General features: G+C 42.2%; 1 protein-coding gene across 8 annotated transcripts in view; it reads left to right on the top strand.

The window, feature by feature from the left end:
* The window catches only part of PLEKHM3 (pleckstrin homology domain containing M3), a 195,682-nt gene that overhangs the window by 113,831 nt on the left and 56,034 nt on the right, over window positions 1-25,817 (top strand). For 6 of the 8 annotated variants that reach the window (XM_027052332.2, XM_027052338.2, XM_027052359.2 and 3 more), the window contains one exon: window positions 2,783-2,846. In XM_027052332.2, the coding sequence (XP_026908133.1) occupies window positions 2,783-2,846 (64 nt within the window). Of the gene's footprint in view, window positions 1-2,782; window positions 3,474-22,113; window positions 22,211-25,817 lie in introns of those variants that run through there. The other 2 variants (XR_008295538.1, XM_053215695.1) reach the window with 2 other exon arrangements.

The raw sequence follows: 25,817 nt of genomic DNA, 5'->3' as shown, positions 1-25,817 counted from the left end.
AGAAACTCTAAAATACAGAGAACAAACTGAGGGTTGATTTGGGCGGGGGCGTTAGAGGGGGAAAGGAGTGATGGGAATTGAGGAGGACACTTGTTGGGATGAGCACTGGGTGTTGTATGTAAGCGATGAATCACGAGAATCTACCCCCAAAACCAAGAGCACACTGAATACACTGTATGTTAGCCAATTTGACAATAAATTATATTAATTAATTAGTTAATTAAAATAAATGTTTTATGTTTATTGTTTACTTTTGGGGGGGTGGGGCAGAGAGAGAGAATCCTAAGAAGGCTGCACATAGCACAGAGCCTGATGTGGGGCTTGATCCCACAACTGTAATACCATGACCCAAGGCAATATCAAGAGTTGGATGCTCAACCAACTGAGCCCCACAGGTGCCCCTCAATCTTACCACTTTTATTCAACATAGTATTGGAAGTCCTAGCTATAACAATCAAGAAAAAAAAAGGCATCCAAATTGGAAAAGAGAAGTAAAACTGTGACTATTTGCAAATAACACGACACTATGTATAGAAAACCCTAAAGACTCCACTGAAAAATGATTAGAACTAATAAATGAATTCAGTACTGTTGCAGGAAACAAAATTAATATACAGAAATATTTTGCAATTCTATACACTAATAACTATCAGAAAGAGAAATTATGAAAACAATATCATTTACAGTTGCATCAAGAATAAAATACCTAGGAATAACTTTAATTGAGGAAATGAAAAACCTGTACACTGAGAATGGTAAAACACCGATGAAAGAAATTGAAGCCAATACAAATAAATGGCAAGACATACCATGGACTGGAACAAATAACATTGTTAAAATGTCCATACATCCAAATCTGACCGACAGTCTGCAGATTCAGTGGAATCCCTATGAAAATACTTATGCCATTTTTCACAAAACTAGAACAGGTAATCCTAAAAGTTGTACGCAACTACAAAGACCCTGCATAGCCAAAGCAATCTTCAGAAAGAACAAAGCCCTGATCTCCAACTATACTACAAAGCTATCATAATGAAAATACAATGGCAGTGGCACAAAAACAAATGCATTAATTAATGGTACAGAAGAGAAAATCCAGAAATAAACCCACGCTTAGATGTTCAATTAATGTTCAACAAAGGAAACAAGAACATACAATGGGGAAAAGACAATCTCCTCAATAAATGATGTTGGGAAAACTGGACCATTTTTTTTATATCATATACAAAATAAACTCAAAATGGAGTAAAGACTTAAATGTAAAGCCTGAAACCACGAAACTCCTAGAAGAAAACATAGGTAATAGGTTCTTGGACATTGATCTTAACATTATTTTTTTTTTTTTGGATCTGTGTCCTCAGGCAAAGGCAACAAAAGCAAAGGCAAAAACAAACAAAAAAATCAAATGGGACTACATAAAACTAAAAAACTTTTGCACACTGAAGAAAACCATCAACAAAAAGGTAACCTACTGAATGGGAAAAGAGATATGCAAATTACATAACTGATAAGGGATTAATATCCAAAATATATAAAGAACTCACAATTCAATATCATAAAAACAAATCAATTAAAAAATAGGCAAAGAATCTGAAGACATTTCTCCAAAGACGACATACAGATGGCCAACAGACACATGAAAAGATGCTCAACATCACTAATCATCAGGGAAATGTAAATCAAGACCACCATGAGACATCACCTCACATCTGTCAGAATGGCTAGGATAAAAAAGACAAGTAACATATGTTGGTGAAGATATGGAGAAAAGGGAACCTTTGTGTACTATTGATAGGAATGTAATTTGCTGCAGTCACCATGGAAAACAGTATGGAGGTTCCTCAAAAAATTAAAACTAAAACTAAAACATATGATCCAGCAATTCTACTTCTGGGTATTTATCCACAGAAAAAAATTATTTGAAAAGAATATGCACTCTTACATTCATTGCAATATTATTTTTAACAGCCAAGATAGGGAAGCAACCTAAATGTCCATCAGTAGACGAATGGATTAAGAGGAGGTAATATCTACATACAATGGAATATTACCCAGCCATGTAAAAGAATGAAACTTACCCATTTGCAAAAACATGGATGGACCTAGAAGGTATAATGCTAAATGAAATAGGACAGAGAAAGACCAATGCTTTATGATTTCACTTATATGTGGAAACTAAAAAAAAGCAAACAAAACAGAAACAGGGACAGGGATCAAAGACACAGGGAATAATATGGTGGTTGTCAGAGGGGAGAGGGTGGGGTAAAGGATGATAGATGGGAAGGGGATTAAAAGGTACAAACTTCTAGTTATAAAATAAGACACAGTGGTGCAATGTACAGCACAGGAAATGTAGTTACTAATACATAACAACTTTGTATGGTGATAGATGGTAGATTTATCACAATGATCACTTCATAATGTATATAACTATTCAATCACTTTGTTAAATACCTGAAACTAATAGAATATTGTATGTCAGCTACACTTCAATTAAAAAAAAAAAACAGAGCATTACTTCTTTTTGTCCTGAAATAAACTCATTAAGGAATTAAAAAAAAAAAAAATCAAAGACCAAACTTTTACTTCCATCTTAGTATCTGTTAGAAAGAAAAAGGGTGGGTATTGTTACAGTTTCCTCAGAGACTGTTGGGAGGAGGAGCGTTGGTGCAAAGGGAGGAAGGTAGAGGAAAGGGATCTTGAATGAGACTTTGAAACTTACCAGGAAGTGTGTTTTGTGGCAGTCAACACAGTTCATTTGTCTTTCTGTCCTTGTTTTCAGAATTTTCCCCAGAGAATACCTCCTTCAACAGATCCACCTGTATTCCCTCGCTGATCTGCAGCAGGTAAGCACTCAGAAGGGCCATTTCATTGCTCTTTTCTCATTGGGAAAGTGTCTTTGTTGATTATGGTTTAGGTACTGAATTCTGCCATCATTGGGGTAGTTTCTTCATAAGCCCTGATAATCAGTTTCTACTCAGAATGAGAAAAAAAAATTACTATAAAAAAATACTACAGGACAATAAGAAATGCTGGCAAGGATACATAGAGACCGGAGCTCTCATACATTGTTGGTGGGAATGTGAACTGGTTGGTACAGCCACTTTGGGAGACAGTTTGGTGGTCTCTCAAAAAGTTAAACCAAGTTACAATATGAACCAGCAGTTAGTTCCACTCCTAGAATATACCCAAGAGAATTGAAAACTTATGTCCATGTAAAACTTGTATACCAATGTTCAGAGCAGCATTATTCATAATACCAAAGAATAGAAGTAACCCAATGTTCATCAGCTGGTGAGCAGATAAACAAAATGCTATATATCCACACAATGGAATATTATTTGGCCATGAAAAGGAGCAACATACATGCTACAACATAGGTGAATCTTGAAAACATCATGCTGAAAAGAGCGAGACAGAAAAGAATATATATGTATGATTCTGTTTAAATGAAATGTCCAAAATAGGCAAATCCACAGACAGAAAGTTTACAGATGAGTGGTTATCAGCACCTGGGGAGAGCAAGGGAATGACTGGTGATGGCCTGGGGGTTTCCTTTGAGGCTGACCAAGGTGTTCTGGAATGATAACGGTGATGGTTGCACAACTTTGTGAATGTACTAAAACCCACTTTGGAAGAGTGAAGTTTATGGTATGTGAATTATATCTCAATAAAAAATTATGCAAAGAAAGAATATCTGAAAGGCAATGACTGTATGAAACTCTTTGACTTGTGCTTAAGTCACTTAAGGGAGGACCTTAAAGTTTAATAAAACATAAGAAATCATATAAGAGTCAAAATCATCTTTTAAAACTTTTATTAGTGCTCGTCCTTTTAATGATTGACCAGGTTAGCAACCAAGATGAAAACCAATATTTTTTGTGTTCAACCCAAAGTCCTGAATATGTTAAGCTTTGGTTAATCATTTAAATCAACAACTCACTGCCTAAGAAGCTTTTAGATGCTAAAAGCTTTCCATATATCTATCTATTCTTTCAAGAGTCAATTAAAAAGATAATTGTGACAACTTCCTAAGCATCTCAAATTGTTCTGATTCTGTTCTTTTGTTTATCATCGTTGTCCTCTGCTGGTTTCGCCCACAGAAATAAGGTCCGCTTAAAAACTGTTCAGATCCTTCAGTCATTTTACAAGACTTTAAAGTGTTTTGTTTTGTTTTTTTAACTTCAAACTTTGGTGTTTTCTTTGTACAGTCTGAGGGAGGAAAGTTATTTTAAATGGTAGTAGTAGTTTTAGAGCATTTAGTTGGAACGATCTGAGAGAATAGGAGTGTTTTAATTTCCATGTGTACATCAAGTTTAACCTATTTGCACATATCAGCTTGTTCTATTCTTCAGTCCTGTATACCCTTTAATACCTAATCGAGTGGCAATGATCTGCTGGCTGGGGTGGGAAAAGGTATATTACAATTGCCCAGTGGTGTTCAAGGAGAAGTTGATTAAAATATCTATTACACACTTATCTATTTTCTAGAACTTCACTTGATCATAGTATCTGAGAACCCATTTGAGAAGTATGTTTAAAGGCATGGACATAGTCTTGTAAGGGTGGTTTAAAATAGAATGGGTGGGTTCCAAAGTGAGTAGTTTTTGAGGAAGCCTTTTTTTTAAAAGCTTATTTTGAGAAAGAGAGAGAGAGTGCATGCCCATGCAGGCAGGGAAGGGGCAGAAAGAGAGGGAGAGAGAATCCCAAGCAAGCCCCACTCTCAGTGCAGAGCCTGATGTGGGGCTCGATCTCAAGACCTAAGCTGAAATCAAGAGTCGGAGGCTTAGCTGACTGAGCCACCCAGGCACCCCTGAGGAAGCCTTTCAAAAATGGTTACCAGATGAAGAGAAGGAATCAGAGCAATTCCATATTCATTTTGGGTTATCAGAGTAGTGTATCCATTTGGCACGATAAAGCCTGCTATTTAAAGCTTCCCTATGCCTTGCAGACTCCCCCCGCACCGCCCCCTTGTATAATCAAACCACATATGCCACGCAGCTCACTTAAGTCAGTGACAGCAGTATTCCTGGTGGGCTGGACCATTAGCCCCTGGAGCCCCATAAGCAGCTTAATCAGTTTTCAGCCTCAGTAGTTAAGCGATAGAGGCAATCAGCAGCTCATCAAACTCCCCGGGTTGGGGGGATGGCTAGAGCTCTGTGCATCCATTTAATACACAACAGCTCACTCTAACCTGGTTCTTTGTGCCTGGTTTTAAGATCCTCAGACTTATCATATTTAGAGGAAGTTTAATTCAATTACTTTTTCTGCCTGAGGTGGTTTAAATTGAATTTAGCTTTTGATCTGTCCGCATCTAGGCTATCAGTACTGAAGGGCACCTCCACCCCATTTTCTCTTAGTTTCTCAGTTTCAGGCATGTTTTCTGCATCCGGACTGTTCTTGCAAATACGTAAGAGAAGGGAGCACAAGAGGAGAAAAAAATGCACTATTGGTCTGTGACAGAGTGTGAGTGACAGCAGGCAGTCCAGCCTAACTGATGGAGCTGCCGGCCCTGTGCTGTCCTGTCCCCTTCTGTCCTGTGTGTGGCTGCACGGTCATCCCGTTTCATGTCAGCTTTAGGAGTTTTAAAGTTATTCCCCCCCCCCCCATTTCATTTCCCTCTGCACTCCTAAAATAAAGGTTTCTATAAAAGCAGATCTAGCACATCAAATAACTACAGAAAAATGAACTTCAGTTTATAAATTTTGCAGGGGGTAGAAGGTACGCTACAGGAAGTAACTGAAGAGTTAGACACCTTGAATGACAATAACATAAATATCCTTCCCAAAGGCATAGACTGCTCTCCACAGATTGCTCCTCAGTGAATTCGATTTTTCCCATTAGCATTTATTTAAAAAACAAAATGTGAACACCAACCAAAAATCAAACAAGGTAAGAATTTGGTGATGGTGTGGACATCACCAAAAATCAAACAAGGTAAGAATTTGGTGATGGTGTGGACATCACCAAAAATCAAACAAGGTAAGAATTTAAGAAACATGGTAAAGGGGGACTTAGGATTTAAGCGTCTATAATCTTAAAATAACAAGTACACAAAACACTAGTAATACCTAAGATAAAGGTGCTGGAAGAATTCTGGTATCAAAAAATTTGCTTCCTTCTCATATCTCTGTTTTCATTTATATAAGTAACAATCCCAAAGTTGAGGAGACAGACTCAGTTCAACAACGTGGCTGGAGATTTCAAGCTACCTGAATGCTTCTGATGTTACATTCAAGACCAATTGCTCCCCACTTCTCATTTTCTAAACTTAGTGGCCTCCTTTACACACATTCTTCTTTACATCTGTACGCTTGGGTGTGAGGAGACGAACCACACAGACCGACCCTGCTTAGCGGAAGAGGCTCCCTGCACTTGTTCTGGGAGCTGTAGTTGCCTGCTTGCTGGCCAATGAGTGCCAATTATCAGCAAAGGTTATAGCTCATGCTGGTACTGAGTCCCCAGTTGTCTGTTTATTTCACCAGTGATTAAGTTGCTCACTGGGTTTTACTAGCACCTCATAAAGGTAGTAGTTGAACAACACAGTCATTACGTGACTATAATCAGTTGGCAGCATTATAACATGCAACACAGAAGATGGGACCAAGTACTCCTCCTGCCTTGTAGCAGGTCCAAGGACAGCAAAAGGCAGGGGCGGAGGCTCTCCAAATCCTAGGAACTCAGAGGGGCACTGACTGGAGCCCATCATTTCTTAAGTCTAGAATTTCAGGTGAATCTCTCTCCAGGATAGTAGATACTGTTGGAGAAACTTATTCAATCCATGTTCTTTGAATATAAGTCTAACATAATATATTGTTGATTTTTTTTAATGTTTATTTTGAGAGAGGGGGAGGGAGAGCAGGTATGCATGCATGTGACCGGTGGAGGAGGAGAGAGAGTGAGAGAGAGGGAGACAGAGAATCTCAAGCAGCCTTCACACTGTCAGCACAGAGCCCAACACGGGGCTTGATCCCAGCAACCATGAGATCATGACCTGAGCTGAAGTCAAGAGTCAGATGCTTCACTGACTGATCCAAATAGAATCATAAGCAGAAGCTTTCTTTCAGGAGGTGTGATTGCAGTGTTTGCTTTGTTTTTTAAATGACAGAGCAGTTCCTTATAAAGGATTTGGCAGACAAGGACTAAGCATATATCAATGAATGAACAACTACTGAGGCATGTTTTGAATGGGGGAAACTGAGGCACTGCTTTTTAAAAGCTTTCTCCTGCTTTGATACTTCAAGGGGGGGAAGTAGAAAATAATTTGTGTCTTGTTATTTTCTGCCTGTCCAGCATTTTCACAAATCCATGGAAAGGCTAAATTAAGATAGGGATATGATAAAAAGATAAGCCCCAAGCAATCAGCAGGAACAATACCATAACTCTCAATGCATTAGCTTTCTGCAGTAGCTCTCCCCTTTCCCTGTAAAGTACGCGACAGACCGTCTTCTTACTTACATTGCTGATAGGAAAATTCCACATTTTACCAATAGGATACATTAGTATATGTAAGTTAACATTCAAGAGATTATTGTTGCTCTTAAGGAACAAATCAGAACCCTGGTTTAATAGCTCATTCCCCAGACTGTGTACGTGATAGGAGAATTCTTCTCAAGTTCCTTCTGTTTGCCGAAAGGAAAGGTCAGATTTAACTTCTAAATTTTAGCTACCTGTGCTCTTGTGACAAAACCTAAAAATGTATATTAATGACTAACTCTTCTGGTGTTACTCACCTTTGGGGCATATGTAAGCTAAGCATTGAATGATTCTATTTGTGCATGATTCATGAGAAAGGATACTGGAGGATCCCATGGGTGAGGCAGTTGGTTAAAGCAGCCCCTCCCATCGACTCCCTCCACTGCCTACCACCTACCCCCCAACACGCACCCCGCTGTTGTGGGACAATCTGAGGAGCTGATTTCCCCATCATCCACCTTCCCCCAGCCCTCAATTTCAAACTAGACCTTACCTTCAAGTTAAGGCAATTTAGATTCCAGTTAATACAAAATACTACCTGAGAAGAATAAATTATTTTGTCACAAGTTCTTTTGTCTTGTTAATAAGTTGAAAGCACAGGATGATATTCAAGAGGAGATATACTTCAACAGATATGATGATGCAAAAAGGATGGAACAGTCTGGAATTTGGAGTACTTACTAACAAGATGTAAAGTGGGAAGGATGCCAGAGGGGAGGGCCCATAGCACTTAAGAGCCATGAAAAGAGAGAGGAGTAAATCAAATGCATACTACCTTTCTAGAGTTGCCTAGAATGGTCTGAACTGCTTGCTTTATGCTAAAGCAGTAAACACTTATGTTAAGCAACTAGGCATGTGAATATTTGATGTATCAATAGATGGATGGATGGATGGATACATTCACTATCCCCAAACTTATTAGCACACTCTGTCCCCCAAAGAAAAGCAAACTAGTTTTAGCCCCTAAACCAAACTCTAATGCTGCTCTATAAAACAACAATGTACAGAATTCTAAAACCAAGTAAGAATCTACACCTTTTTTGTATTGGGATAATGGCACATTGTTTACTGTTGCAAACTTTCTGCATACTAAACATTCCTAGACAGCTAGCTGACTTTTCAGTTAACTTTTTTGCCCCATACCCATACGACTTAGAAACTGTCATCTCTGTGACCTAAACATTTGTCAGAATTGGGTCCTACCGTGAAGATTATCTACTCCTTCCTAGCTAGTGAGTGCAGCCACTAAAAGGCAATGTTTAAGACATTTTGAGGCCACTTTTTAAAAACATGCTTTGCTGAATTCCTCTTTGAGGAAGTGTGTGAGTGATCTTGCACAGCCCTGCCCCACCAAGCAAACAATCAGAGAAAGTTATTCTCTGTGGGCACTGTTTGTCAGCAGACAAAGGCCGAGCCTAAGTGGGCACCCAGCACAGCTGCCCTTTCACCGAAGAAGCAACAGGTGATGACCTTTCTTCACACGAGGCTGACATCTTTGAATCCACAGTCCACAGGAGCACAGCGCCTCGGTGCACACAACCGAGTCACCCGTCTCCAAGCCTCAGCAGCCTGAGGAATTGTATTCACAGCCTCTCAGCACCCCTGATCCCCGGACCATTGTCCACCCAGGCATTAGCGGGCAGGGTAACTAATTAGGAGCGTTCGGACTTAACAAGCAGAAAAACAAAGTGTGACAGCTTGCCTGTGTTTTTCCCTGGCCAGGGCCTGTGTCCGCTGCAGCCACCACTGCCCTCAGAAGCTTCTGGGGTGATCTGGGGCAAGATAGGAGTGGGGCCTCCGTGAAAACATCACTAAATCTTCCTTAGCTACTTTAGCCACTGTTGTTCTACTCAGTGAGCTAGAAAAGACCATAAGTTACTTGGGGGAGGGGAGGGCACACATCATGCCTTTTAAATAAGCAGGTTTTTTAAAAGTGTGCAAGGGGTACAGGGAAGAATTGAATGTCATTCTTTGAAGCATTCATAGATTGGCATCAGAGCAAATGGAAAACTCACTGTTTCTCAGGAGAGGTATATCTTGAGTAGGTGCTGAATAGTCCAGGCCTCGAATTCAGTCTTCCACGGGGTTTCAGATCTTGGGGGAGGGGGGAGTGACAACCACTGCTAAGTGCCTGGGCTGGAAGCTGGGTCTGCTGACTCCTTGGCAGAGGCCTTAAATCTCTGGAGTTTTGTTGATCTTGACTACTGTTTTTTTGGTGTTTTGGTGATGGGGCCAGTTAGCTGAGCTAAAGCAGGTGATTAACAAGGTAGTGATACAGATTGTTCTTTACGCCAGCTGGTTAGTCTTTCTTTGCTCGGAGAACACTTTGTCTGTCTGCAGACCCAGGCCCCACACCCGACTACATCCACGCACCTGGTCCAGAGACCCAGTAAAGGATTGGGGAAGGTGGGCTGTGGCAGAAAACGTGGTCAGCTAAGGGCGAAGTATTGCCCTTCTTGGGCAACCAGGCCAGAAAGAGGACCATGTGTTGTAAGTGCTGGATAGAGAGCCTCAGTCTCCAGCTGAGAAAGAACTCAGTTGAGGTAAGGATTCCAGAAGTCAAATGTGAGCCCTGGAAGTATAAACAGCATGACCATAGGGGAGGTCGCAGCCACAGAGGTAGGTGGTGCTCAGTCAGGGCTGATGGAGATCACTTTCCTGGAATCTAGTTTCCTGGCTCTGCTTCTACTATGGCTTCCAACCAGCTGGGATTTTGTTGTCGTTGTTGATTTGGGGGTTGTATTATTGTTGTTTCCCATTTATAAAAAAGCAGTTATGGGGCACCAGGATGGCTTAGTCGGTTGAGTATCCGACTCTTGATTTCAGCTCAGGTCATGATCTCATGGCTCGTGCACTCAAGCCCTGCATCAGGCTCTGTGCTAACAGTGAGGAGCCTGCTTGAGAGTCTTTCTCTGTCTCCGCCCCTCCCCTGCTTGCATGTGCATGCTCTCTCTCAAAAATAAACATTAAGAAGCAGTTATATTACTGACTAGGCAAAGGCCTGCTTTCAAAAACACTTTCCTTAAAGATATAGACAGAGTAAGGTTAGCGTCGATCTCACCATTGGTGGAATCAGACCCTCCCTGCCTGGCCCCTCAGCCTGCCGCTTCACACACAAATGTTGCTAGTCGCTAGGAACAGGCAAGAATGAACTGCCATCAAAACTAATCTGTCACGTGGTCAGATAACTGTCACAGTGGCAGTTGCTCAGTGGGGCCTAGTTCCGTGCACGAATTACCTATTTCTGTTTAACAGATTACCCCAAAACTCAGTAACTAAAACAGAAGTAAACCCTTGTCTCCCAGGTCTCTCGGGGCAGGAAAGTGGGAGCAGGCTAATTGGGCATTTTGGGTTCAGGCTGTTTGGAGGCTGCAGCCCAGGTGTCATTTGGGGCCACAGTCATTGGAAGAAGCCCTGACTGGGGCCGGGGCATCTGCTTCCAAGGTGGGTTACTTCCACAGCAGCCGAAAGTTGATGCTGGCCATTGATGGGAGCCCTCTGCCCCTCCTCATGTGGGCCCTGCCACATGCTGCCTTGTGGGGGATCTGAGTGAGTGAAAGCCAGCAGAGGCTACTCTTTGTGGGTCTTTGCCTCTCGAGTCAGATAGCCATCACTTCTGCCATATTCTATTTGTTTGACATAAGTCACTAACTTGGGCCCACACCCGAGGAGAAGTGCACTGCCACAACCAGAGAGCTTACAATTTTGAGAGAGACAGACAGACAGACAGACAGACTGAACACGAGCAGGGGAGGGGCAGAGAGCGAGGGAGACACAGAACCCGAAGCAGGCTCCAGGCTCCGAGCTGTCAGCACAGGGCCTGATGCGGGGCTCGAACCCACAAACCGTGAGACCATGACCTGAGACAAAGTTGGACACTTAACCGACTGAGCCACCCAGGCGTCCCATAAACATGTTTAAACCCATCATATCCTATAATAGCAGCCTGTCCTATCTGTATACTTCTTTTACGTATGTATTTTGAATGTATTTTTTCCCGTTTAAAAAGCATTCTTTCCAAAACAACCTTGTGAGGTCGGCAGCTCTGCCTTGTCTCATGTCCATTTCATGGGCAAGAATGCAGATGTAGATAAACTAGCTAGCTTGCCAGAGCTGCGCAGCTTCTGCTAAGTGACCAAACCAAGACTGAAACCAAACTTTCCTGCCTCCTTGTCCAGTGTTCTCTCTGCTGTACCATAGGAGTGTACGTGTTAAGCAGGCAGCCCCCTGAGTAATCTCACACTCTTGGAAGCAGCCACCATGTTGTAAGGAAGCCCAAACCAGCTCATGCACAGAGACTGCAAAGAGAGGCCACATGTAGGTCATTCTAGCTGACAGCCCCACTGAGTCCTGGTGGACAGCCGTCATCAGCCACTAGGCATGTGAGTAAAGATACTTTCAAAGGATTCCGGCCTCTAGCTGTCAACTCTTCTCAGCAGAGGCAACAGATATCATGGAGCGGAGAAAAGCCATCTCCACCATTTCCTGCCTGAGATTCTGTCTCACAGATTCTGAGGATAAAATTATGGCCTTACACCACTAGGTTTGGGGTATTTTGTTTTGCAACAGTACTCACTGGAACACCAGTAACTCAGCTGTTACATCACAGCCTCTAGGAAGCTCTCTGAGTTGAAATGTGAGGGTCCAGGCTGAAGCCAGACAGAGGGAAATGGGAGGAGAACTTTCAGGCCTTGGTAGCATCAAAGCCATCAGTGACCTAATCTACAGTGTTTCTATCAGGGAGGCAAACAGGAAAAAGGTTTTATTACTGACATTTGACATTTCTGAAGAATGTTCCGTCTGCATGCTTCAGGATTATTTTGAAAAATTGTCCCAACACACGTTCATGGAACATGTATGATGGGATCACTTGACTTTCCTTAGGAATGAATGTGATAAAAAATCTGAGTCTCCAAGCTAGAGCTATAGAGAGCATGGAGTTCATAATTTTTCTATCCCACCTGTGCTCCTGAAGCAGGAGCCCAGTTCTCAGTCACCAAACCCTTGGCTGCACACCTATTCATTCATTCATTCATTTAGATGTTAATTAAGCATATACTCATAACTACATGCCCAGAGTTATGCTGGCCTTGAAGTTGAGAGCGCATTTTCTCAGGAAAGGACTACTGAGTCTTACTGATTACGGTCAAACTCCTGTACTCTGTACTCTGTCTTTGTGTCAAGAACTTCTGGTAGAGGCTGCCCATGACTGTGTTCAACCTAATGACATCCAGCAGGATTTCACCCCTTGATGCCTCATGCCAACCACTCTGCCACATTTGTAGTTGGTCTTCAAGGGGCCAGAGGGATCTTGAGAAGGCTGTCTAGTGAGGTATTGAAGGCTAAGGAGGTTTCTAGCCTTTTCACCAAGTTCATTCACTGGATGTTGCTGCAGGGATGGAACGAGGGAGGATGGCAGACTCACAAGACAGCATTAGCATTTGTGTCTTTGATGACACCACTGGCTGCACGTGATGGTGAGCTGCAGTCCCATCTGCGTTTGGAACGTGGTGCTTTTCAAGAATACCGCACCCATCCTTCTGAGGAAAAGTTAGCTGACTGGGGCAGCTTTTCTCATTATTTGTTTTGAAATTTCTGGCCAAGCCCTAGTGAACCATCAACACATTTGCTCCTGGAATTTTAAACAAGATTAAAGTCATTTGTGACAGCAGGGAAGATCTTTATAGCCCAAGAAATCAAGGAAAGGTAGAAGGAGCAGCATCAGTCATTCAGGAAGCTACTGAAGCATTAATAAGCCCAGACCTCTGTTAGCTGTTGAACAGGTTTCTTGTCAGTCAGAAATTCACTTCTCTCCCAAGAGCCAGTCATTCATTTATCTATCCATACAAGAAACAAGTGATAAATGTCATATTAGGTACCAAGCACTTCCTGTGCCAAGTGCTGGGGACAGGATAGAGAAGGCACAGCGCCTGCCCTCTCAGAACATTCTCTCCCAGTTCTGTACTGGTATGCCAAGCACATCGGAGGGGCAGCCTAACCATTCCATTCTGCATTTAAAGGAGAGAAATAAGAGAAATGGGGCTTTAGCACAGGGTTATGTTGACTCCGGCTTCCGCAGGGGCCAGGCAAGTGGCATGGCATCTGTGCCTGACGCAGGCGCAAGTAGACGCTTCAGGTCGTGACGAGGAGCCAGAGTACATCCTCCTCTGAAGGGGACAGCTGTTACTCAGTAGCTCCGGAGCTGTCATCTCTTCCCGTTTTCCAAGAGAAGCCGGAAATCCGCATTTTTATGTGAAATTTCTTTATATTTAAACACTCTGCAGGCCAAACAAAACACAGCCACTGGTTTTGACCTCTGCTTTATAATAGAGAATGCTCGCTTTTGTTCCTTCAGAACTAATGAATGCTCAATTATGAGAAGGAATTTGGAGGTTGGTGTTAGATTATGCTCCTCAAAAGGCTGCCAACCCCACCCTGAACCCTCGAGATACTAATTGACACACTAGCACAGGCCGACAGCTGGGCTCTGGAAGTAGGAACACACGAGGAAACAGGCCAGCTAGTCCAGGTCACTTTGGGAGGTCAGGGCAGCAGTGCAAACATTAGAAGGCCGAAGACAAAGGTCAGGTGGCAGCAAGGAAGCCCTCCGTTTCCTCGAGCTGTTGGTTAATGAATCATATTCAAAAACTATCACCAGATTCCCCCCTCTCTGGCACTGCTTCGTGAGGTGGAAAAATTAAATGGAAATCAAAATTACCATGGCTGTCGGGAGCTTTTCAGAGACCAGCAGGCCAGGGCGAGGCCAACATAGGATGAAGTTTCTGCCTGGAGCAAAGGTCTCCAAAGGATACCTGGTGTTGGGTATTGCAGAAGGGCTGGATGGAACAGGATTATATACTGGAGCCTTGGAGCCCGGCTGCCCATATTCGAATGCCAGCTCACTCCAGACTCACTAGGTGACCTTCAACTAATCACTTGTCTTAATAACTCAAAAAAAGCTTCATCTCTGAAGCCGGGGATAATAATGGTACCTTCCCCAAAAGTTGCTGTGAGGCTCAGAGGAGTGAACCTACAATGCTGCTTGACACGCAGAGCCTAGGAGCTACAAGCTTCACTGGTGGCCCAAGTACTGGGGTTAGTGTTGCTAGGAGAGGTGGGCCTTCCCTAAATGGCTCCCTGTAGCTTTCTTCAGTGGCAAGACACTGCATCTGTGGATACCGATGGCAACCGCCACCGCAGAAGTAATGTTTGTTCTACCTGTTTGGGCCCTCAGATTCTGCATGGGGCTCTCGGCCACTGGATCCTACCATAGCTGCACTTCGGTCACTGCACGGACCAGCACCTTGATAGGGAAGAGAAACCCTGGGTGGGCTTCCTCCTGCCTCTAGGGTGGTCCTAGACCAGACCTCCCCAGAGGAACTGCACTTCGAGGCCTCCCACCCTCACCCCCTTCCTGCCCAGGCAGTAAGAACTCCCCAGAGGGCCATGCTAAATAGAACAAGTCAGAAGCACATACTGGCCTCCTAGCTTCACCATCTTTCTTTGGTCTTGCTAGGAGGCCTTCAACACTTGAACCAGAAGCTGAGTTTTGGCTTCCCCAAAACGGTATGCACCTTCAGTACTTGTCTCTTTGAAGAATGAGTGCCCTTTTGGTGGTGGGTGGGGGCAGGGGGGTGTTGTGCACAGATAATCTCTTCAATTTTAACAAAAAGCATTCTTTAAATTTTGTACAATCCTAGAATGTGCTGTGTGTGTGTGTGTGTGTGCGTGCGTGCACGCTTAAAAAATACTGAGTCCACACTGTTTCTGTAGCTATAGAAGGGAGGAGCTTACCAGACTGAACTTTTGGCAGAAATAAAAAGGACCCATGTTTCCTTCCCACCTGCAATTATAGTTTTACCAGCTTGTAAAGCACCCGTAGAATTTGCAGTACATTCTTCCTTTGCAGGAGGGGAGAGGCCCTGCTGTGAGGGTAATTGGCTTTCTAGCTTCCTTTAATGTGCAGGTGGAAGGGACCTGTACTGAAGGGCCTATACTCTTAGGATTAACTGGTGTTGAATTGTGTTTAACTTCCACGCATCTCCCTGAATACATGTGTTCCATTAAATCTTAGGAGTGGAAACACAGCTTATAACCTCGGAAAATATCCCCATCCCTATCACTTCTTATGGCTTTACAAAAACAGAGGTGTTTTTTTTAATGGATTAAAAAAATTTTTTTTAATGTTTATTCATTTTTTGAGAGAGAGAGAGAGAGAGACAGAGACAGAGCACAAGTAGGGGAGGGGCAGAGAGAGGGAGACACAGAATCTGAAGCAGGGTCCAGGCTCCAAGCTATCAGCACAGAGCCCAACGTGGGGCTTGAACTCCCAAACCATGAGATCATGACCTGAGCCAAAATCTGATGCTTAACCGACTGAGCCACCCAGGTGCCCCTTAAATGGATTTTTAACCACCGAAGGGATTATGCTCAACCCTGTTTAACCCTTGTGTTAAAGATACATGGCATCTTTAAATGACAGTTTCACACAGTACATCCAACTTGTATGACTTTTTTCCTCAAGCTTTGGCTGTTTACAGTATTCGTACCCAGGAGGAGAATCTCGGACTCTTCACTACTTTATATCTAGAATCCTAAGTTACCTTATTTGTGAAGTAAAAAGGTAGAGTTAAACAATTTTTACAGCCCCTCTCCCAGCTCTAGGAACCCTGGTTCCATGATCCTTAAGAAGTGATTAAGTTGTGGAAGCTACTCTACATGTCTATCTACTTTCTGGGATTTTCTTGCCAGTTTTCATAAACTAGCAAGGCTCTGAGCATAGCAAGGAACATGGAGTGAAAGCCAGATAGCTGCTCCTTCAATCAAGGGACAAATGTCAAGATTCCATTTGCCAAAGATCAACTGATGTTTTCACTTTTTGTCCTTAAACAGCAGTTTTAATCTTTTTCACAAACTTAATCTGAAGGACAGCTTACAAAAACAAGTTAAATATACTGATTTTATACAGCCCTTAAAAGCAAATTACCTTCTTAATACCTTACAATCTAGTGGCGGCTAGAAGAGTCCCCAGCACACAAAAGTTGGCCAGTAAAAATGTGCAGAATATGCCAGCTAGTGAGTTTGCTCCTAAATGGGCAGCTTCGATAGGTTATCTGGTGAACTAGGAGCTGGAGTTTGTGTCAGAGCTAAAAGCAGAGAGCCCCTTGCAGCTCGGGTGTGCATGAAGGACACTGAAAGAATGGGGCATCATAAGGGAAGGCTTAGACCTGAAGAAAAAGGGAATTCAGGGAAGGAGGTTGTTGAATGGATTCTTGGCTGGAGCAGAGGTCAAGGGTGCAGAGAGAAAGTCTAGGTAATCACAGGTAGTAAAACTACCGATTGGAGTTTCATCTTTTTCTTTTTTCTGTCTGTTGCCCTCTGGGGGCAGGGCAGGGGATCATCTGACAGACAGAAGGAGCTAGAAAGGGCCAGGATTCTCAGGCTGCTTGCTTTTTCCCCAAAGTTGTTAAGGCGCACTCTCACCGAAGGCAAAGGCCTCCCATTTCATAGCACTCAGTCAAGGAGGGAGGAGAGAGACATTCAGAAAACCTACAACCCAGGACACAATAGTTCATCCTTTACCAAGTAACATAATACCTCCGGCACTTAGTCTTTGTAAAATGAGAACATTGTACTAAATAATTAGATCATAGCTGGTTTTTATTACATGTTTTAAAAAATGTGACTTTTATTATAGAGTGCTTACTTGAGGCCAGACCCTGTTCTAAATCCATGTAGATTACCTCATTTAATCCCAACAGCCCTTTGAGGTAGGTACTATCATTACTCATGTCTTGCCCAAAGTCATTTAGCTGAAGTAGAGGAGCTGGGATTCAAACCCAAGCTGTCCTGTTCTAGTACATACCTTCTCGTTTCCGTTTTATATGAAATGTTTCAGACTTATCAAATCCAAGAGTAACAAATACGACCAGCTGCTCGATCACCCCTGCAGTTGAAGGATTCCCTTCTCCAGCAGGCACACACTCTGAACCACTACGTTTACTATTTGCCACCAGCACTAACATTTCTTTATTTCTAGAGGCATCCTGATACCAAGATCGACCTGGCAGCAAGGCCACGCCCTACCGTTGCTGAAGCTCCACTAAGTCTTATCACTGGGTAGAAGGAAAGAATAGAAGGCAATGAGGAGAACACAACTACATAAATGTTCCCATCACAGCCTCAGAGTACCAGCACCACATATGTAAAAATCCAGTGCCTGGGAGACGCTGCGTAGATGCTGTGGTCATAGTGCTTAGGCCCAGTCCTGCCCAGGTTCCCCCAAATAGTCCATACCCCCTAAAGTTTCTACAGTCTTAACCACTACTGTGGTGGCCACAATGTTTTCATTCTGTCCAACCCAGTGACCAGCTGTCAAAAACAGCAAACTTCCAGAGCAAAGAACTGGATAACCCACAGAATATATTATAGCACAAATGGGAAAGCAGGCTAATTACATATGGACTTATGATACTGTGAATTTGCTTTTGTTTTTTGAAATTTTGGACTTAGCATATTCTATAGTCATCACTAAGGCTGACCTGTGTCAGTGTGGGTTTATATATTTATAGCTAGTCTGCTTCCAAAAAGGACTTTGTGGTAGAGCTTCTCTCTCTCTCCCTCCCTCCCTCCCTCCCTGTGTGTGTGTGTGTGCACGCGTGCGCGAGTGTGTGTGTGTTCATAACTGGCTACTTTTAATTCTCATCCCTTGCCATTGGTTTGAATCATTGGCATATATACTTATCAAAGATGAGTCTTTGCTGCTCAGGATCCGGCGTGCCTGGAGTTCTGCTAGCATCCCTCCCACAGAATGTGGTCAGAAAACCCAACTCTTCTAGAATTGCCTTCAGCCTAAAGGTTCCCTTCAGCTACTGGAAGAATAGAGGACAAAAATCTGATGCAGCTGACATTTTAGGTGTGTGTATAATTTACCAAATTGTTGACCACTCAGCTCTTAGTCAGTGGTCACAAAAGGAATTAGAAACCCTCCCCTGCTACCCCACAACCCAAAGAAGGAAGGGTGTTACTTGGCTTTGGCACAGAAGCCTGCTGGCACACAGTGTCAAACAGCAGCACAATGGTACATTTTGGCCACAGAAGGCTTTGGGGTGGCGGAAAGGGCCAACATAGTTGTGGCATAAGTTGGCCAAGATATTAAGCAGATCTGAGTTTAATTTGACGTAAAGATAACAACGCTTTTTTTTTCTTCGTTGTTTGTTTGTTTTGTTTTCCAACTGGCTGCTGCTTTCTCTGTCTCCATGGGACCAAAGATTTCAGCCAGGAGCTAGTTCATAAGGGCATTCAAGTCCTTTCAAAGTGAGACATGCAATGGTCTTTACACAGGCTTTCACGTTTGGCTGGGCAAGATGGAGTAAGGATAAAAAGGCACATGGGGATCTGGGAGAAGCTGAAAATGGATCTTGAGGCTTGAATTCCTCTATGACTTTGCTTAAGCCACATTGCCTGAGCTTAGAATAGAGAGGCAGGCAGTCTGTCTCCTCGGGATAAGGAAAGATTTGGAACTCGGCTACTGTGAGGTCTTGGCCCCTACTGTGTATTCTGGTTTGTTTTGTTAGCAGGAGCAAGTTATTCTCGTTTCTTGCCTTTGGGGTTTTCTTCAGCACACTTAGAAGCTAGGAGTCTCCACCCCACTGATAGGGTGGACAGAATGGGATAATGAAAGGGGTGGAGAGACAAGTTGATTCAGCTGCTTAGGATGAGGAAGGCCAAGAAACTTCAGGCCTTGGAGCTAGCTTCTGGACACAACAAGGGTGGGGATGGAAGGGGCACCATGAGGACTGAAGTTATCTCTATCTAGGCAAGAAGCCATTCTTCCTAAGAGGCTAATGGGGCCAGCCGTGCTAGTTAGGAAAACCAATTTCTTGTCTGAATCGTGACTTTATTACCCGTGAAGTAGTGAGTGGAGGAGAAGCTACAGTATTCTGAAAAGTAGTCAGTGAAGTGTAACCAATCAAAAGGGATTATGAGATATACCTAAAAATGGTTAAAATGGTAAATGTAATGTATATTTACCACACTAAAAATATGTAGCTTCTTTAAAAAAAAACAAAAAGATTAGGAGCACCTTAGGAAGGCACTCCTTGACTTATGTATAGACTCTATTTCATGACCTTCTAAGTATTTGTGAAGTGCTAGGTACCATGTTTTGTGATGTGGTGGATTTAAAATGTGTAAGACAAGATGCTCATTCGAGATGGGCAGTATGCTGACGGGGTCCTCCGAGTGGGAAGGAGATGCATTTAGGAGGAAACGAGCAGTCCCTCTACCCAGGATCTGGAGGTGCCTACCCAATTTCCAGACTGGGAACAGAGACGGTGCTGTTTTAGGATTCTTGCCAAGACTATGCTATGCATTCCCCACATAAAACATTACCGGAGTTCGTTCTTAGGCCTGCTTGTAAGAGTCTTTAAAAATACTGGCTCAGTCAGTAGAGCATGCGACTCTTGATCTGAGGGTCATGAGTTCAAGCACCATATTGGGCATGGAGCCTACTTTAAAAAAATAAAAATAAAAATGACCTGTACATGGAAAATTCAACCTTGAATGCAAGTCTTTATCCATCCTGCACTCCACTACTAAGAACAATACCTGGGCAAGAGGAAATGCCCAATAAATATGGAGTGAATGAATGAATGAGTTATAGGAAGAGGAAGACAAGTATGAGACTGAGCTCAAAAGGGACTGTAGGTTAATTCGAGCCACGATATTGCATAAGTGAGCATTTGTGACCTGAAGATCTCACTAACATTAATCTTTTTGTGTTTTCTTTTTTCTTTAGGACTATTTAGTCCTGAGTTCAGACAACTGATTTTCAGTAACCGCTATAGTTCAGCTATAGCATGCCCTCTGAAAGGCAGTGGAGCATAATGGTTGAGGGCATGGAGCCTGGAGCCAGACAGCTTGGGTTTACATCTTAGCTGTACCCCTTACCTGCTGTGTGATCTTGAGCGGATTACTTAAACATATTATGCCTCAGTTTCCTTATTTGTAAAATGGGGATTATTAAAGTACCTACCTCACAAGATGATGAGATTGTGTTATAAATACGTGAAGGTCAGTTGATTTACAACACCATAATAAGGCTTTTATCATGCACCCCGTGACTACAGGTGCTTTCTCTTTTTTATTCTAACAGTTCAAGCTGTCCATGAATAGCAAGAACACTTTAATATTAGAAACTCTGAAATGTTACCAAGGGGATTCCCTACCTGGACAATCTGACATATATTTCACATCCTCTTTCTACCACTACTGCCAATCTTTTCTAGTTTAGATGACCCCAGTTTCTCCATCTCTGACATAGATAATAATTTACCTTATATGGCTGATAAGGGAACCAATAAAGATATAGATAGATATAGATACACACACACACACACACACACACACACACACACACTGTTATTGAAGTATGTAAGCAAATTAAGTGTAATAGAAAATGCTTTTTCAAATGGCTTAGCAGAAATCACTAATACTGGCATTTTTAAAAATACATTTAAAATAGTAGTTGACTGGGGCGCCTAGGTGGCTTAGTCGGTTGAGTGTCCAACTCTTGATTGTGGCTCAGATCATGATCCCAGAGCCATGGGATCAAACCCCGCATTGAGCTCCATGCTAGGCATGGAGCCTGCTTAAGATTCTCTCTCTCCCCTTCCCTCTCTCCCTCTATCCCTCTCCCCTGTTTACACACATTCTCTCTCAAAAAATTAAATTAAAAAAATGTTTAAAAATACAATACATAGCCATCATGATATAGAGCTAAAACTCAAAAATCAGAGTTTGGTGGGGTGATATTGCCAGTAACACTGCATTTAAGAATGATAGCCTTTTCTATTATCAGGTCTTCTAGCATATTCTAGTCATAAATTATACGTAAGTATGCACAGATATGTATTATACACAGCCATGCGTTTAAGGAAATGGTCTCTTTTCCGTAATTTGAAAATTCCTGGTAACTCCATTTTATTTCAGTAATGCACATTCTCACATGCTGTTAAACTACCTGCTTCCTAGGATGCCTTACAATTTATACTGCTGACATGACCTTGTGACAGAATCATGAGTACTACAGCTAATTTGGAATTCTTCAAATATGAATGAAAAACACAGAGGAAAAATTAATAACCTATGAATGGGGAAGGGCTGGGGCGGCAGAAGCAAGGGAGGAAGGCAGCTTGGCCCAGGCATGGCATTGGAAGTGGGGAGAAGAGAGGGAGCTGGCTGCCTCAAGACATGTTATTTTTACTGTGGCTTCTTGCTCCTCTCCACCCCCACCTCTTCCAGTCTGAGCTTTGAGTACAGTTGAATTTTCACCACAGAACTTGGCTAGGTCTCCTCAGGGACTTTCTCTTTCCCATCTTTCCATAAATTATAGGTTTGCACATGAGACCAGAACAGATGATTCCCATTATCTTTTGGGTTGGGTTAGGATTTTTTTTTTTTTTAAACCTGCCCACTCTTAAATGTGTATCCTAGTTCAGGGAGGTGGAGCTTTTGTTAACATAGTGGCACATCCACCAACAAATTGATCCACTCCTCTTTAATAAGATGGTTTTAACCTGGTTTCCTTGACCGGTATGATTACGATCATTTTCCTGGGCCTTTAAATACTCACAGGAAGTCATTGCTCCTGAAGAACCGGGCCTTGCCGGAGCTGTTCACCAGTATCCCCAGCACTTGGAACACCACCTGGCAGAATGCAGACTCTGCACGTGTATGTATGGATATTTTGGTCCTTATTTTAGTGGTGAAGTGACATTTCCAGGACACTAGTATATTTTCATAAACGACCCATTCAGATCATTGTAAAGTAATCAGATAGATCCAAAAGTATTCATTTTCCCCAGAGCATAGGGACCATTTACAGATAAGGTGTAGAACCCACTAAAAGCTAGAGCCACTGCTAGTAGTTACTAACGTTTAATGAGCTCCAAAGCTGAGGACTCTCTCTGACTAGATACACAGACCAGACGCAAACTCAAAGGAAGGGGAAAAGGAATTTACCGTATTGCATCTGAGTTTATTGTGCTCTTTGTGGTCTCCTAAAGTATTCAAGCTAAGCTCTCTAAAAGAAACAGGTCCTAGGGAAAGGTGCAAAGAGAAATGAAAAGATGCGGCCTAATTCCACTTCCAGCATCTGGAATATTCTATTGCTTACAAACATAATAAAAGTACAGTGAAGGAATTTTTTTTTAAATGTTCTTGACAGTGAGGGAGGAAGTGGGAAAGGACAGATAACATTTTAAAAAAATGGTTAATATTTGATGCAGAATTCAGTAGAAAAACTGAGCGACCTTCCTGAAAAAGCAAAACAAGTAAGGATGAGGACTTGGCCTGATCAGAAGAGAAGTCTAGCAATAAAGAGGTCTGTAGAGAACAGGGAGGCAAGTTACAAATGGGGGGATCATGACAGCAAAAAAGAAAAGCAGAAGTGTTCAACTTGGAACACTGGAAGAAGAAACAGCCAAAGCTGAGTGGAGAGGAAGAAGAGGCAATAACGATGTTACCAAGAAGCATGCTATAGAGACAGAAGAAACAGTTCCTCCCCTGGAAAATGGACAGGGACTAAAGAAGATGGAGATTTTTGAAATCCAGATCCTTCTGAATGAGGCCACCATCAAGGTAAACCCAGAGTAGGGTCTAGAGTTTGCTATAAATTTCCAAGTGACCTTATCTTGTAGTTTAACAAACTAAACATGTATTTGCCCGCTATCTCTTGCCCTACCTAACCTTGAGCAAGATCTACTAAATTAATACCCTCTCTTTCTACTTGACTGCCCTGGCAGTGCTGTTGTTCTCTCTGTACTAAATATAGTTCCAGGGACAAAAGGGATGAAACACATGAAAGGCAACAGCTTAGCTTATGTCAATATATGTCTTTCTTGTTCAGGACCAACTAATCCATCTCAGGAGCCCCCCAGAACGACTCCTTTTTGATGTTAGCTTATTTATTTGATGATAGTAGTGATGAGTAAGTCTGTCCTTACTATATTTCACAATATGAATTAAATCATAACGTGTAGCCACTGTGAGGGTTAAATCCTGTTAATTCTATTGTTTACTCTAAATAGAGGGGACATTGATTTCATAATTAAAAGCCTAATATATTTGGATGGCTTTGTTTACCTAAGTAGCGATTTACAGTTAAGATCCCAAAAGCCCTTCTGTATGGTGTGACCTTTTTGTGCCAAAGGCATTGTGTGGTATGCCTCAAAGGCAAAAATATATCCTTCAACCTTGCTCTTAGCCAAGAAAATTGGGCATGGAAGGAAACAAACCAAACAAACAATAAATTGCCGTAGATGCATGTGCACTAAGTTATTCATTTTTACTCAAATTAGTAAAAGAATGGTCGTTCTTATTTCCTAGCTGTTCTTTCCAGAAATACGTTACTATATTACTATGTGCCTGATACAGCTTAATATAAGCCTTCAGTATCCTAATTTGGCATTCCTCAAAGTGTGGTTTAAGAAGAACAACATTTTTGAGCTCTTAATGTGCTATTTACATTTCTAAGAGATTTGCATGTATCTATCATTCCATCCTCACAACCAGCCTGTGCAGTGGGTTTTATTATTACGCCCATTTCTTGGATGAAAACCTTAGGCAGAGCAGGTAAAAATAATTTGCCCAAAGTCACCAGCTAGGACATGGAAAAGTATCAAAATTCAAACTCAGGAAGACCAACTTAGCCAGTGCTTTTCATTACTATACAAGGACATCTCTGATTTCATGGAATTTCTACCAAAATGCAACTGGTTGGTACAAGAGATGGACAGGGCATTAAATGACATTTAATCACATAATGAGAAAATTATTCCCTTCCGCTCGCTTTCTGTCCTTGAGGTGAAATTAAGCAACGACTTATTTTGGTGCGACTTGAACCCCTAACATCTGCTAATCTTTTTTTTTTTTTTTTTTTTTGAACAGAGTTGGTGGCAGGCTCAGGGTGTTCCAGCAGTTGTGTTATCTTGATTTTATGGCAAGGGATGCTGGTTTTCCATTTGTGGTATTCATGCAAGGCTTTCATTTTTAAACAAACTTACTTAAGTAAATGACTCCATTTAAATAAAGCATTAAGTAAACAACACAGGTGGAATGCAGCTATGACAACGTTTGTGAAGGTGTTTTCACACGATTGAAGTTTGGGAAACATTGTCCTGATTCTTCTATTCTGAAGTGCACTTTGATGCAATGTTTTTGGCAAACACTGAGTGAGATTCCTTGTGTTCTTATCAAAAAGATCCCTCCCTCCCTCCCTCCCTCCGTGGGGGGGCGGGGGGGGGGGGGGCTCATCTGCCACGGAGTTTTCACCAGAGCATAGAGAAGAGAGAAAAATATATTGTACTGAACTTTTTTTTCCCCACAATAACCTATTTTATTTTGCCTTCCTGAGAGTTTTTATTTTTTTTTTGTAGTGAACTTTTAATCACACCTCATAATTTTTTTTTTTCCTGAAAACATACTATTTCTGCTTTTTTGGTGTTAAAATCCCATTACCTTCTTGTGAAAGGATAATGATAGTCAAGAGATTTTTGTTTGGTTTTTAATATCCTTACTCGGCAAAAGTAAAAATTAGAAACTTAAAAATTGTACCGATCCTGAAAACATGAAATTTGGGTGCCATTGCTCAGTCACTGTTCATGGTAGGATTCCTGTTCGTTGCCTAGCAGGCTTGAGTACTTCAGGAAGGGTAATGTGGAATCATGCCAATCTCTTTCTAAAGTGCATTCAAGCCTTTTCTTCAGGGAAATTATTAAAGCACTCTGCTTGTGAAATTCTCTTTATTCTCTAGGTTTCTGGTTTTCCTATCAGGACTGCAATGCTAATTATTAATGAAATCCTTTTTGAAAGTTGCGGTGCCCCTGAAATAGTTACTGTGAGCAACCAATCCATTGGAATGCTGATATTTGTTAAAATGTTTATTGCATTTTTCACTTCCAAAATGGAAAGTTCATGGGGCGCCTGGGTGGCTCAGTCGGTTAAGCGTCCGACTTCAGCTCAGGTCACGATCTCGCGGTCCGCGAGTTCGAGCCCCGCGTCAGGCTCTGGGCTGATGGCTCGGAGCCTGGAGCTTGCTTCCGATTCTGTGTCTCCCTCTCTCTCTGCCCCTCCCCCGTTCATGCTGTGTCTCTCTCTGTCTCAAAAATAAATAAACGTTAAAAAAAAATTAAGAAAAAAAACAAAATGGAAAGTTCAGAGCACAATTGAGAAATACTTGGTCATTGGTTTTTTGTTTGTTTTTCTTTAATGTTGCTGCTGTTGTTTCCGGGACTTAAGAGAATAGAGAAGCTAAAAATCTTGGACGTATTTAAGAAAAA

The sequence above is a fragment of the Acinonyx jubatus genome, chromosome C1 (assembly GCF_027475565.1).
Source record: "Acinonyx jubatus isolate Ajub_Pintada_27869175 chromosome C1, VMU_Ajub_asm_v1.0, whole genome shotgun sequence".
Classification (NCBI taxonomy): domain Eukaryota; kingdom Metazoa; phylum Chordata; class Mammalia; order Carnivora; family Felidae; genus Acinonyx; species Acinonyx jubatus.
This window is presented reverse-complemented; position numbering and strand designations above follow the sequence as displayed.